Source organism: Sorex fumeus, unplaced genomic scaffold (assembly GCF_029834395.1).
Source record: "Sorex fumeus unplaced genomic scaffold, SorFum_2.1 ptg000086l, whole genome shotgun sequence".
Classification (NCBI taxonomy): domain Eukaryota; kingdom Metazoa; phylum Chordata; class Mammalia; order Eulipotyphla; family Soricidae; genus Sorex; species Sorex fumeus.
In genome coordinates this window covers 12127957-12140734 of record NW_026606143.1, presented here as the reverse complement: position 1 = coordinate 12140734, position 12778 = coordinate 12127957, and the positions used below count along the sequence as shown (strand labels likewise).

The 12778-nt window shown below is 39.0% G+C and overlaps 1 protein-coding gene across 1 annotated transcript in view; it reads left to right on the top strand.

The window, feature by feature from the left end:
- Window positions 1-9363, top strand: part of PRRG1 (proline rich and Gla domain 1) — a 134990-nt gene extending 125627 nt beyond the window's left edge. Inside the window, exon 4 of the mRNA XM_056131320.1 lies at window positions 5538-9363. Coding sequence (XP_055987295.1) covers window positions 5538-6023 — 486 coding nt within the window. The 3' untranslated portion in view covers window positions 6024-9363. The remainder of the gene's footprint in view (window positions 1-5537) is intronic.
- Window positions 9364-12778: the final 3415 nt, after the last annotated feature.

Here is a 12778-nt window from a genome sequence, read left to right as displayed (position 1 = left end):
AATACTTTTTGTGTAACTATCTTTTTTTCCCATAGAATACCCCATCTTGATAAAGAATCTTTGAACTGCCTTTTGGTAAATGTTCAAGATGTTTAGAAGGCAACTTTTAGTATTAGAATTGTGTCTTGTTATCTCTTATCTCCTCTTTCCTTTCTATCATACTTGTTCAAGGAAAGGGATACACCATTTGAGTGCTGGATATAAATGTTGCCAGGCTCTCCTCACTGAAAAAATTACCCACCTCCAAAATTTCAAATGTAGGTTCTGAACTGATTAAGCAGATTATAAAACATATGTAGCTGTTCTGTTTTCAATTGTGACTATCGCTGTATCACTGTCATCCTGTTGTTCATCGATTGCCTCGAGCAGGCACCAGTAATGTCTCCTTCATCCTAGCCCTGAGATTTTAAAAAGTGCCACATTTGAGGCTCTTTCAGGGTCAGGAGAATGAGACCCATCATTGTTACTGGTTTTTGGCATATTGAATATGCCACACGGAGTTTGCCGACTCTGCCATGTGGGCAGGATACTTTTGGTAACCTGTCAGGTTCTCCAGAGTAAGAACTAGATAATAAGATGTCTTATTATCTTCCGGGAACAGGGTTTTATAGTCTCTGGGTCTTGGCCATTGATGGGATTACACAGCGCCCTGGGGGCAGTTGGTGGGTGTAACGCCTACATACTGGAAGATCAGAGATCTGGGTAGAGGAGTCCCCAGTTGCAATCCGAGCAGGCTTGGAGGTCTACGCCCCAGGTCTCGCACACCTGGGTTCCTCTGCCAGTTCCTTCATGTGTGAGGCTCATCCGAACGTGTGGAGAGTGGTCTTAAACATGGCTGTGATTGGAATCGGAGATCTTCAGCTGCCGGGGCTGTGCTCGGGGTGGGGAGGGATACTCAACCCACCCTCCTCCAAGGGGCCTCAGTGAGGACAGCCAGGTACGGAGGCAGGAGACTCTGTGCTGTTCTCTTCCGGGAGCACGGTTTTATAGTCTCTGGGTCTTGGCCATTGATGAGATTACACAGCGCCCCGGGGGCAGTTGGTGGGTGTAATGCCTACATACTGGAAGATGGAGGATCTGGGTGGAGCAGGCCCCAATCCTAATCTGAGCAGGCTTGGAGATCTACGCTCTGAGTCCTGCACACCTGGGTTCCTCTGCCGGTTCCTTCATGTGTGAGCCTCGTCTGAACGTGTGGAGAGTGACCTTAAGCATGGCTATGGCTGGAACCGGAGGTCTTCAGCTGTCATGAAGCTGTGACTAGGGTCATTCAAACCTTGAGTTAGTTGAATTCTACTAAGAAATGGTAGTGAGAGGGGCTGGAGAGATAGTACAGTGGGTAGGGTGCTAGCCTTGCATGAGGCCTACCCAATTCAGTCCCTGAAAAGCCAGGAGCAACCCTTGAGCACTGCCAGGTGTGGACCCCCCCCAAAAAAGGTGGTAGTAAGGAAACTGAGAACAGAAAAAACACATTAAAAAACAGCAAATAGTACTCCATTGTGTAAATGTACCAAAGTTTCTTTTTAACCAGTCATCTGTTCTCAGGCACTCAGGTTTTTTCCAGATTCTGGTTAAAAAAACTTTGGTACATTTACACAATGGAGTACTATGTAGCTGTTAGAAAAGATAAAGTCATGAAATTTACATACAAGTAGTGCTACATGGAAAGGATCATGTTAAGCGAAATGAGTCAGAAAGAGCGGGATAGACACAGAAAGATTGCATTCATCTGGGGAACATAAAGCAACATAATGGGAGACTAACACCCAGGAGTGGCCGAGACTAGTGCCAGGAATTTTGCTCCATGACATGGAGGCCAGCCACACATCCTAGGGGAAAAAGAAGCTCAGATAGAGAAGGGAGCACCAAATAAAGGGTGTTGGGAGGATTCTCCCAGGATGGGAGAAGCATACTGAAAGTAGACTATATACCAAACATTATTGCCACTCAATGCCTCTCTTGTAAACCACAGAACCCAAAAGGAGAGAGAGAGAGAACAAAAGGGAATGCCCTGCCACAGAGGCAGGGTGGCATGGGGGGTGGGAGGGATGCTGGGACCTGTGGTGGTGGAGGATGGGCGCTGGTGGCGGGATGGGTACTTGATCATTGTATAACTGAAACCCAAGCACAAAAATTTGTAAGTCTATAACTGTACTTCGTAGTGTTTCACTAAAAAAAAACAGCAAATATTATTTGATATAATATTGCACGTGCTAAATTTGTTCAAAAATTTATCTATGATGAGGAAACTTCTGGGCTGGAGCGATAGCACAGCGGTAGGGCGTTTGCCTTGCACGCAGCCAGCCCAGCCAAGCGGGTTCGATTCCTCCACCCCTCTTGGAGAGCCTGGCAAGATACTGAGAGTATCTTGCCCTCATGGCAAAGCCTGGCAAGCTACTCGTGTTGTATTAAATATTCCAAACACAGTAACAAGTCTCGCGATGGAGACGTTACTGGGCCTGCTTGAGCAAATCGATGAACAACGGGAGGACCATGACCGTGACCGTGAGGAAACTTCTACCTCTTGGGGCTCTTCCCTCTGAAATGGTACATCTCTAGATCTGTATTATTTTTGCATGACCTGTGATGCTTTCAGGACATTTTTCCCTAGTAAATTCTGTTATCAAGTCTGGGAATCATTTAGTCTTTCTGCAATATTTAGTTTCTTTTAGTAAGATTGTTTACATAGCTGACAGTAACATAAACTGGACTCATCCATTTGAATAATTATAGCATTAGTATTCAAGTGAATTTCCACCTGATTCTCAGAAATGACTGAGAAATTTAGTTACCAGAGAAATAAATTTGTCAATATACTTTTACTTAGATCACTGTTATCTTAATTTTTACATTTAATTTATAAGATGAACTAGCCCAATTTAACATGATGGGAAGATTGACTTTTCTAGGAAAGTAGTCAAATGCACATAAAATTGAAATTTCTTATATATTAAGGCAGATTACCTTTCTGTCTGTTCTGATATCGTACCTCTTGTGTTCACATCACATCTTCTACATTTACATGTCAAACCAACCAAGATTTTTGTTAATCTATTGTTTATATCATGTAGTTTGGTGTCACAGTACTTTATGTATATCATTCTTACCACACTCATTAGCAAAGTTCCAGTAGTGTGTGTTTTCAAGAGGTCCGGCAGTGCTCTATCTCTCTTGACGCCCACGTTCTGTAGTCTCAAGCTGTTTCCCCCACCCTGAGGAGGTCGATGGTGATGGGCAGGCGAAGGAAGGAAACGAGGGCCACGCTGGTCGGTATCAATTGTAGTTTATTCCAATCTTAACTCTCACCTCTGACTCTGCCCTCTTGAGCCCCAAGCCCCTTCCGAGCTTACAGTTTTAGATTATATAGCAGTCATGTAGGGTGGTGACAAAAAGGTGGGTTGAACATTAACAAATCAGCAAAGAGAGGTAAGACCACTCCTCCATGAGATTAACTCAAGGATAAAATCTCATCTAAAGAGATTATTCCAGATTACTAGGAGATCTGCTCAAGGGTGGGATCCCAACAAGGGTGTGTTCTTTCCTCAGCTAGTAATCTACTTAAATAGTTGTGGCAAATCTACTTCTAATATTTATAGAAATGTCATTCTGTATGAGCACAGTAAGACATGAACTTACAGTTTGGTTCTTCCTGAGGACATCTCACTATATATTCATACACACACACACACACACACACACACACACACACACATATATATATATATATATATATATATATATATATATATATAATGTAGCCTGTCCACATGGCAGAGTCTGGCAAACTCCCTGTGGTGTACCCAATATGCCAAATACCAGTAACAATGATGGGGTCTCATTCTCCTAACCCTTAAAGAGCCTTGAATATGGCACTTTCTAAAATCTCAGGGCTAGGACGAAGGAGATGTTACTGGTGCCTTCTCGGGGCAATTGACGAACAACAGGATGATCGTGATATATATGTATATCACAGTCCTCAGGCCAGGTTAGTTTTCCTAGCCCCAGCAGGGTCCTAGTCTCATCGTCATTACTTACTTTTGGATCATGACAGCATTTGTCCATGAGCATGCCCTCAACTTATAGTTGAGTATTGTGGCACTTTGGCCTGGCCCATTTTGATGCCAGGGTAGCTAACAGTACCTCATTCAGTCCCTCATTGGGACCCTGCTTTTGGGGTGCTAGGAACTAAGGGCAACTGAGTCAAGAAAGCAGATGCCCAGGAGTAAATATTATTCAGAGTCAATCAACTCCCAAGTTACAAAGCATAATATTAACTGTCTTCCTGTGTCCATACAGAAAGGACATTGCTTTAAGGTAAACTATGCAAAGGACATACCTTACAATACAAGTTCAGTGTCCTTAGAAGGATCTGATCTTACAAGCTAAAAGAATCTGATTAGGGAGAAAAGGTGATTAACTGTCTGGGGAGGAGAGTACAGAGAAGAGTTTACACATAAACGAAGGAATGGGAGTGACTTGGGAGCACTGTGATGGGTGTAACCCAATAAACCTAAGCTTCCTATGGCAAGGGAGAAAGGACAAGCCAGTGTTATCCTACACACTAGCATCTCACATATGAGTGAACCCATCCAGTAATTGTCTTTTACTTAGTTCATTAAGTATAATCACATTAAGATCCTTTCCATTGCACTGTAGTATTCTATTCTACACACACATATGTGTGTATACATGTCTATGACAACTGCTTTATTCATCCATTTGTCAGTGGGCATTTAAGTATTTTCCCCTTTTTTGGATATTGTGAATTATGTTGCTCTTAAGATAGAAGTTAAAATATCTATAAATAAATGCCTACAAGTGGTATGCTGTATTTCATGGACTGTCTATGCCATTCTCAGTGGTGTGTGGTAATATTTCATTGTGGTTTTGAATTTTGAATTTTTAATAAGTGACAGTGAGTATTTTTTCATGTGTCTGTGAGCTATGTTTATGTATTTTTGCAGATTTTTTCCAAGACTTTTTGCCAATATTTTATTCAGTTGCTCTGCCTTTTTGTGATAGTTTTCTGTGTAAAAGCTTTTAAATTTAATTTACCACATTTGTTTAATCTTATTTTTGTCTCCATTGGAGTAATGTTTTTGGAATTATCATAGTCACTTCCTTAAATGAAAGTGGAAATGATAATTGTATCTCCATAATTGGGTGTGCATTGATGGAACTGGTATAGGTCCAGTAAAAATCTGGTTTTGCAATTCCATTGTTTCCTAGCTTGTTTTGAAACCTTAAAAGTAAGAGTTGATATGTAGATGCAAAATTTAATTATATAAGCTAATCATTTTCCTATTGTCTTTTGACATATCCAATGAAAGATTAGTTGGTATAATTGGAAAAGTCCTCATTTTTTATTTCATTTCCCCCCTCTACGTTCTAACTGAAAATATAAAAGACAGTCTTTCAATCTCTTGTGTCTGGACTGACCTTTCATTCATTCTAAAAGAATCAGGCATTATTATATGAAGTTTATGTGATATTTCCAATGTTTTGTACTGATTTTCAGTTCATTTTCTTTTGTTTTTCAGAAAGAGTTTTGGAATACCTACACAAAAGCTCAACAAGGAGACAATAACAGAGGAAGTGACTGGTTTCAGTTTTATCTTACCTTTCCTTTAATCTTTGGTCTCTTTATTATCCTCCTTGTCCTTTTCCTAATCTGGAGATGCTTCCTAAGAAACAAAATTCGCAGACAGACAGTGACTGAAGGCCACATTCCTTTCCCTCAACACCTTAATATCATCACTCCTTCTCCCCCACCAGATGAAGTGTTTGATAGCAGCGGCTTATCCCCAGGCTTTCTGGAATATGTTGTTGGGCGTTCAGATTCCGTCTCCACTCGTCTGTCCAATTGTGACCCTCCACCGACCTATGAGGAAGCCACTGGGCAGGTGAACCTGCAGAGGAGTGATACCGAGCCTCATTCAGATCCACCACCAGAGTATGACGACATCATCAACTCCAACTCTGCCAGTGCCATTGCCATGGTGCCTGTGGTCACCACCATCAAATGAAGCTCACAACTTTTTACTATAATAATTTTTAAAATACTAATGAAAGAAATTTCTAGCACTTTACCACTACATAAATGTGCATTCATCTATTTTACATCTATTTTATTGAACTCTTAAAGCATACCACTCTTTTATAGTTTGATTTGATTTTCATTGTTTCCTGGTATAAAATTATGATTCCTGCTAATTTTGGCTCCTGGAAATAGGTTTAGGTGGGAAAACATAATAACGGATGATTCTGTGTGATGTGGTGAGTTGAAATCTGTGCATATATACATGTGGCCAGTATATTTGTAACTGTCTCACTCCTATCTAAATAATTTGTAAAGAAAACATTACTCACCAAAATTCGGGATGAAAGACACGAGCAGTTTGTGAAATAGCAACACACTATTGAATTCTAAACATAAGCTGAACCTATCATGTTTTCTAATTCATAGTGGCTTTTATTAACCTTTTCATTCAGCTATCGTGAAAAAACTGCACAGTCCACCTTGATGTTTAGGTACATTTCAGAGATACCTGGTGGGAAACACAATAGTTAATAACTTATGGCACATCAAGAACATCATTGCTCTTTACTGGCTTTTGAATAATACTGTACGAGGGATTTTTGATGCCATGTTTCTCTTACACACAAAAAAAAATATTTAAACTGTGTTTGCTTAGAATCTCTGAATGCCTTCGGCTCTTTATATTACCATCTTGGCAGGAGGACTTCCTGCCAAACATAATACTGATTACTCTTTTGCTCATTTGTGACAGTAATTATTTCTTTTCTCTTTTATTGCCTTTTACTCTACTCCTCACTCCCTCTCCTACCACCCAGATCTTTATTTAAGCACCTAAGAGTTCAGTTAAGATAAAATTTTTGAAATTTTTTTCATTAGTGTTTTTAGAGAAACTGAAGTGTTTGCCTTCGGATGATTAAGAGGCAATTTTCCTTTAAATGAAGAACTGTGATTTTTTTTATATATTGCTCTCCAATCAGTGGAGAAAGATTACGAAGTCTGTGTTGTGCCAGGTGCACAATAATAAACCTGGTTAGAGCTTCATGTAGATCTCATTTTTGTTGCTATTTGATTTTGTATTTTTATTGAATCATTCTTTACTTTTCTCTTGAAGGAGAGGGAATAGGTGATGAATGAACTGCCAACATAGACTGGCTCCAGAAGAAAATCGTTGCATCCTATGAAGTTCCATGGTGTATGCACTGATAGAAAATTCATTACAGGGAATTAATGAATTTTCAGGGAAAACATCAGCACCTTTTTGGTGTTGGATAAAATGGTTGAGAAGTTAGAAGAAAAACAGAATTCCATGTGCCATACCCTGCATTCTCCATCTCCCCCAACACTTCCCTCCATCCTGCTCTGGAAACCAAAGGAAGAGGAATGTTGGTGGGGAGCACTCAGAACTAGGAGTCTGATTTCATTCTGCAACACATTTGCCATGGTACCATAGGGAAGGAAGACTAACTCTCAAATTCCTTCTGCCTTTTTCCAGGGGCTTTAAGTGGATTTAATAAGATGGCAAGTGTGGCAGTACTCTAAGATGTGAAGAGCTATCCAGGTGTCAGGTGATACCATTGTTCTTATTGTGCATAAGGGAAATTTTTCTTTTTCCCTAAAATTCAAAGATTTTTCATGTAGTGAGAATAGCAGAGTCTGCTTCACACCTGTGCTCTCCAACCACCAGTCCAAGGATCCAGTGCTGGCTCACAGATACAAAAGGTTGAAGAGCACTGGTCTCCACTGCTGTGCCAATTTAAAGATGGCAGATGGCTCAGCAAAACAGGATTAAGAAAAGTATGATGTGTGTTTAGTAGTTGTTATAGCTTTCATAGACTAAGTATAACCTTTTTCTAAAAAAAAATTGGCTATAAGGACATCTTTGACTTCCTGTCAAAGCTGAAAGTATGGGAACGTTGGATCCCGAAACATGTGTTTTGCTTTCCTTCTAAATGAAAAAATAGGGTTCCTTTTGTGTGGATTTTTTGTGATTAATTATCAGGCCTCAGATAAGACCAGCAGTTTTCAAAGTGTGGCCCGTGGAGTCCCTGAGAGTCCTCACAGAACCTTCAAAGGGATCTGGGAGATTAAAAACTATTTTCATAATAATACAAAGACATTATCTTTTTCAAGCTCTGTCTCTCAAAAGGTAGCTGAAAATTTAAAGGGATGCCAAACACAACAAACCTTGTGTTTCAGAAAATGATTTCTTTATATTTTTGTGTTAGTATGTAGTGAACTTTGAAAAATTTTTAAATACTTGAAATTCCTAGTTTTATTCTCTACTCGGGCAAATACTGATAGCTAAAAAATCCATTTTAAATGCCATCCAAGAGTAAAGGGGTCTGGAGACCAAATTTTGCCAATTTCTGAATAAATAAGTAGGATATTCTTGCAACTTTCACATCTGAAACACCTCGTATTGGATTCAGTACGCCTCTTAGGAGATACCAGAATTGCAGTTTAAGAATGAATGCAGAAACTTGAAGCAAAAGCCACAAGCCAAAACCATAAACTGACCAGTGATTTCAGTTTTTTAGACTGTTGTACTGTTGGTCAATTCCTTGTGATAACTGGCATTAGCCATAGGTCTCATGGAGGTATTTGTTTAATGATAGGATTAACTAAATGCAACTTTCTTCAAGAAAGTCTCTTTGGTTTGTTTATTTTGGGTTTTACATGTTCAAGACAACTCTTTTGGTACTCCATCTAATTTTATAAGCTGATTTTCTTAACATTTGTTATAATTAAAGGGGCTTATCTGGAATAATATATATTTTTATGCTTTTGCCTTTCTTACCTGATTGATATTACATTCACCTTTGATCATTTTTAATAAAGGTTTATTTTTGCAGGATGTATTTAGTACCTTTCTTATGCAGGAACTAAATCAAGCCTCTCAGTTTGCATTTAAATGAAAGAAAGGGCTCAGTGGTTTCCTTGTGGAATGGTTTCCAAGTCTCCACGCACAGTGGTTATATATGGATTCCTAGAACTGGCACTTTCTGGCTCCTTGCTTTGAATATCACAATGAATTTTATCTATTTTAAAGTAAATTAGATGATTTTTCTTCCTGTTGCCCAGTACAAATACAAATGCTGTGTTTGATTCCTTGTTAATGATGACTTTAAGATTGTTCTGATATAATAACTGCGGCAGTAGCTTTAACTTGGTTCTATGTAAATACCATGGATTTTAAATTTTCACATTTTTAAACACTTGGTTTACATTAAATTATGGTATTTAACTATTTTTATGTTTATACTTGGTAAGGTTTTTCTTATGTTTCTGTGTTTTTGGTATGCTAAATAAAGCTATTTTTAAACCCATTTCTTCTGTCATGTATTAATAATCTTTTGGTTAGATGATAGACATCCTGCATATGGTCATATTATATTAATAACAAAGTAAAATTCAAACATGTCTTTGTTTATGGTCCATACCCACCAGTGCTCAGGGATCACTCATAGTGGGACTCGGAGACCATAATCAAACCTGGGTGGGCCACATGCAAGGCAAGTGCCTTACTCATTGTACTACAACCCTACATTTGTCTTTGTATTTTTATTACACAAGAATTCTTATCTCACCTGTCGTTTTCATTAACTTTGCATGGTTATTTTTGTTCTCAGTAATTTTATTTACTTTATCCACTTATTTGTCTTTATAAATCTATAGAGTCACTATTATCTGGTCCCACAGATTTAGCTAACCTTAGCAAAGATGATAGGCACAAAATGCCCACCTTGTGTGAGAAACACCAAGGGGACTATGAAGTAATGGTGCCAATAGATAACATTCATCCTGGGGGGACTTTTCAGTCAGATTAACACTGGGAAATAATGTAGTGTTGTATGACCCCAATTCAACTCAAGCTCACACATATTCTTTTGGCTAAAAGTCCCATGGTATTTTAGTAGTTGTCATCTATATCAGGCTATGTTATCATTTTTGTTTTCAGTAATGGAAATCCTTTCAAACATTTTTCTTTCAATGAAACCCTATTATATAAAACTGTTACTGTTTTTGGCATATTGAATATATTGATGGGACGAGTAAGGAGAGGCTGCTAAAATCTCAGGGCTGGGATAAATGGAGACGTTACAGGCGCCTGCTCAAGCAAATCGATGAACAATGGGATGAAAGTGGTACAGTGATTATATAAAAAAGATTGTAAGGAGCCAGAGCAGTGTGGCTCCTTGTCAAGTACCCTTTACTTCAGGTCAGACCAAGTCACTGCTACAAGCACTAGAATTTGATGAAGATAACTAGGAAACTTATGTAATAGAACATTGCATATTAATATTCAATTTCACAGTTCCCTCAACTTTACACAATCAACCCAAGCCACAGAATCTTCACCGCCAATGTACTGCTTAGGGTTTACAATTTTTTTTGTCAATTTTTCCTACCTCATACTGCACGAGCCACAAAACATATACCCTTTTTGAAGAAAGGACCATGCATGGAATATTAATAGCTCTGATTTCTATATTCTATCATTGCTGTGCCTCCTGCTACATTTCCAACAGTCTGTTCTTTTGCATTTGTGGGAAACAATGGTTTTAATAAATTTATATATCATATTGTAAAATAAGCAGAGGGTGATGTTAGTGAAAATATGGATGAATATTATAAAAGCTTATTATTCCACAACAGCAGCAAATAAACTAGCAAAATGTGTCAGTTTCAACTTCATAAGAAATTGAAATGAAGGGTATTTTTTTGTCTTTCACTTTGAAACTAAGTTTTATAGCAACCAGGAAAGCAAAGAAAAACTTTACTTACCCCAGCCTTATCCCTTGTTTCCTTCTCAGTAGTATCTTGGAGGCAACAATTAATATTTCAGGTTTAGATTCCTAATACCATAGGATGCAGAACTGGCCTTACGCTCAAAGATCTAAATTGGTTTCATAATATGCCAGTTCAGAAGGCTTGCTTGTATTTTGCCTCACACGGAATTCTGCCCAGTTGGACTCAATGAAAGTAAAGGTTCAAAACTACTTAACGGTAAATTTATTAGCTACTACAACCTGGCAAAAGATAAAAGTTGGGGTTAACAATAAACAAGAAAACTTGTGAAGAAGGGATAAGGAGCAAAGAAAAGTGAAGTTTGAGAATTATGGCATGGTTTTAGGAATCTGCAGGGCCAAGCACATATCCAGAGTAGGATGCAAGTTCTATAAACATTTGGGAAGGATCTAAGCCCTCTGTCTGACGTTCAGATCCTATATAAGCATAAGTAGATCATGAAACTTACATTAGAGTTACATTCTGTTCAGCTCAAAGTTGAAAGCTCACTCCACAACACATCTACAAACAATAGGGGCATTTTTCATAGGCTCCAGATGTTTAAAGAACTGTTAAATCATTAGCTAAACATAACAGTTACAAACAAAAACTGAGAAGAGAACACAAAACCCAAAGTTTGTCATGTCATAACTAATTCAGTAGTACTGCCTTAGAGAATTAAGTCAGTAGTCATCCAGTTGTACTGAGTAGCATAACCCTTTGACCTCACAGCTCAGATAGTGGGCCACAGGAAAGAATTTATATCCAATCACCCCAAAATGTTACCTAAAGACATAACCAAAAACTCAAGATAGTTGGTGAAGAAGTGTCTGGTCAAGTAGACCCAGACATTATGGGTCCACTTAACCCCGAAGGCATAAGACCACTTGTACAAAGGCATAGATGATAACTAACATAAGATCAAAGAGTGTGAGAATAAGAAATATGACACAAAGACAGTCTACAGAATGGGAAAGGATATTCTCCAAATACACATCCGACAAGGGGTTGATATCAAGGATATACAAAGTACTGGTTGAACTCCACAAGAAGAAAACATCCAACTCCACCAAAAAGTGGGTCAACGAAATGAACAGAGACTTTCTCAAAGAAGAAATCCGAATGGCTAAAAGGCACATGAGAAAATGCTCTGCATCATTAATCATCAGGGAGATGCAGATCAAAACAACAATGAGATATCATTTCACACCACAGAGACTGGCCCACATTCAAAAGAACAAAAGCAACCTGTGTTGGCGCGGATGTGGCGGGAAAGGGACCCTCCTTCACTCCTGGTGGGAATGCCGACTGGTTCAACCCTTTTGGAAAACTGTATGGACGACTCTCAAAAAATTAGAAATTGAGCTCCCATTTGACCCAGCAATACCACTCCTGGGAATATACCCCGGAGAGGCCAAAAAGTATAGTCGAAGTGACATCTGCACTTGTTTGTTCATTGCAGCACTGTTTACAATAGCTAGAATATGGAAAAAAGCTGGGTGCCCGAGAACAGATGACTGGTTAAAGAAACTTTGGTACATCTACACAATGGAGTACTATGTAGCAGTTAGAAAAAATGAAGTCATGAAATTTACATACAAGTGGTACTACATGGAAAATATTATGCTAAGCGAAATGAGTCAGAGAGGGACAGACATAGAAAGATGGCATTCATCTGGGTAACATAAAGTAACAAAATAAGAGACTAACACCCGAGAACAGCTGTGATAAATACCAGGTTGTTCACTCCGTGGCTTAGAGGCCAGCCGCACACTCCAGGGGTAGAGTCAGCTCAGATAGAAAAGGGAGCACCAAATAAAGGCTGCTGGGAAGATCTGCCCAAGATGGGAGATGCCTGCTGAAAGTAATCTATGGACCGAACATGACTGCCACCCAATGTCTCTTCTGCAGACCACAGCACCCAAAAGGAGAGATAGAACAAAAGGGAGTGCC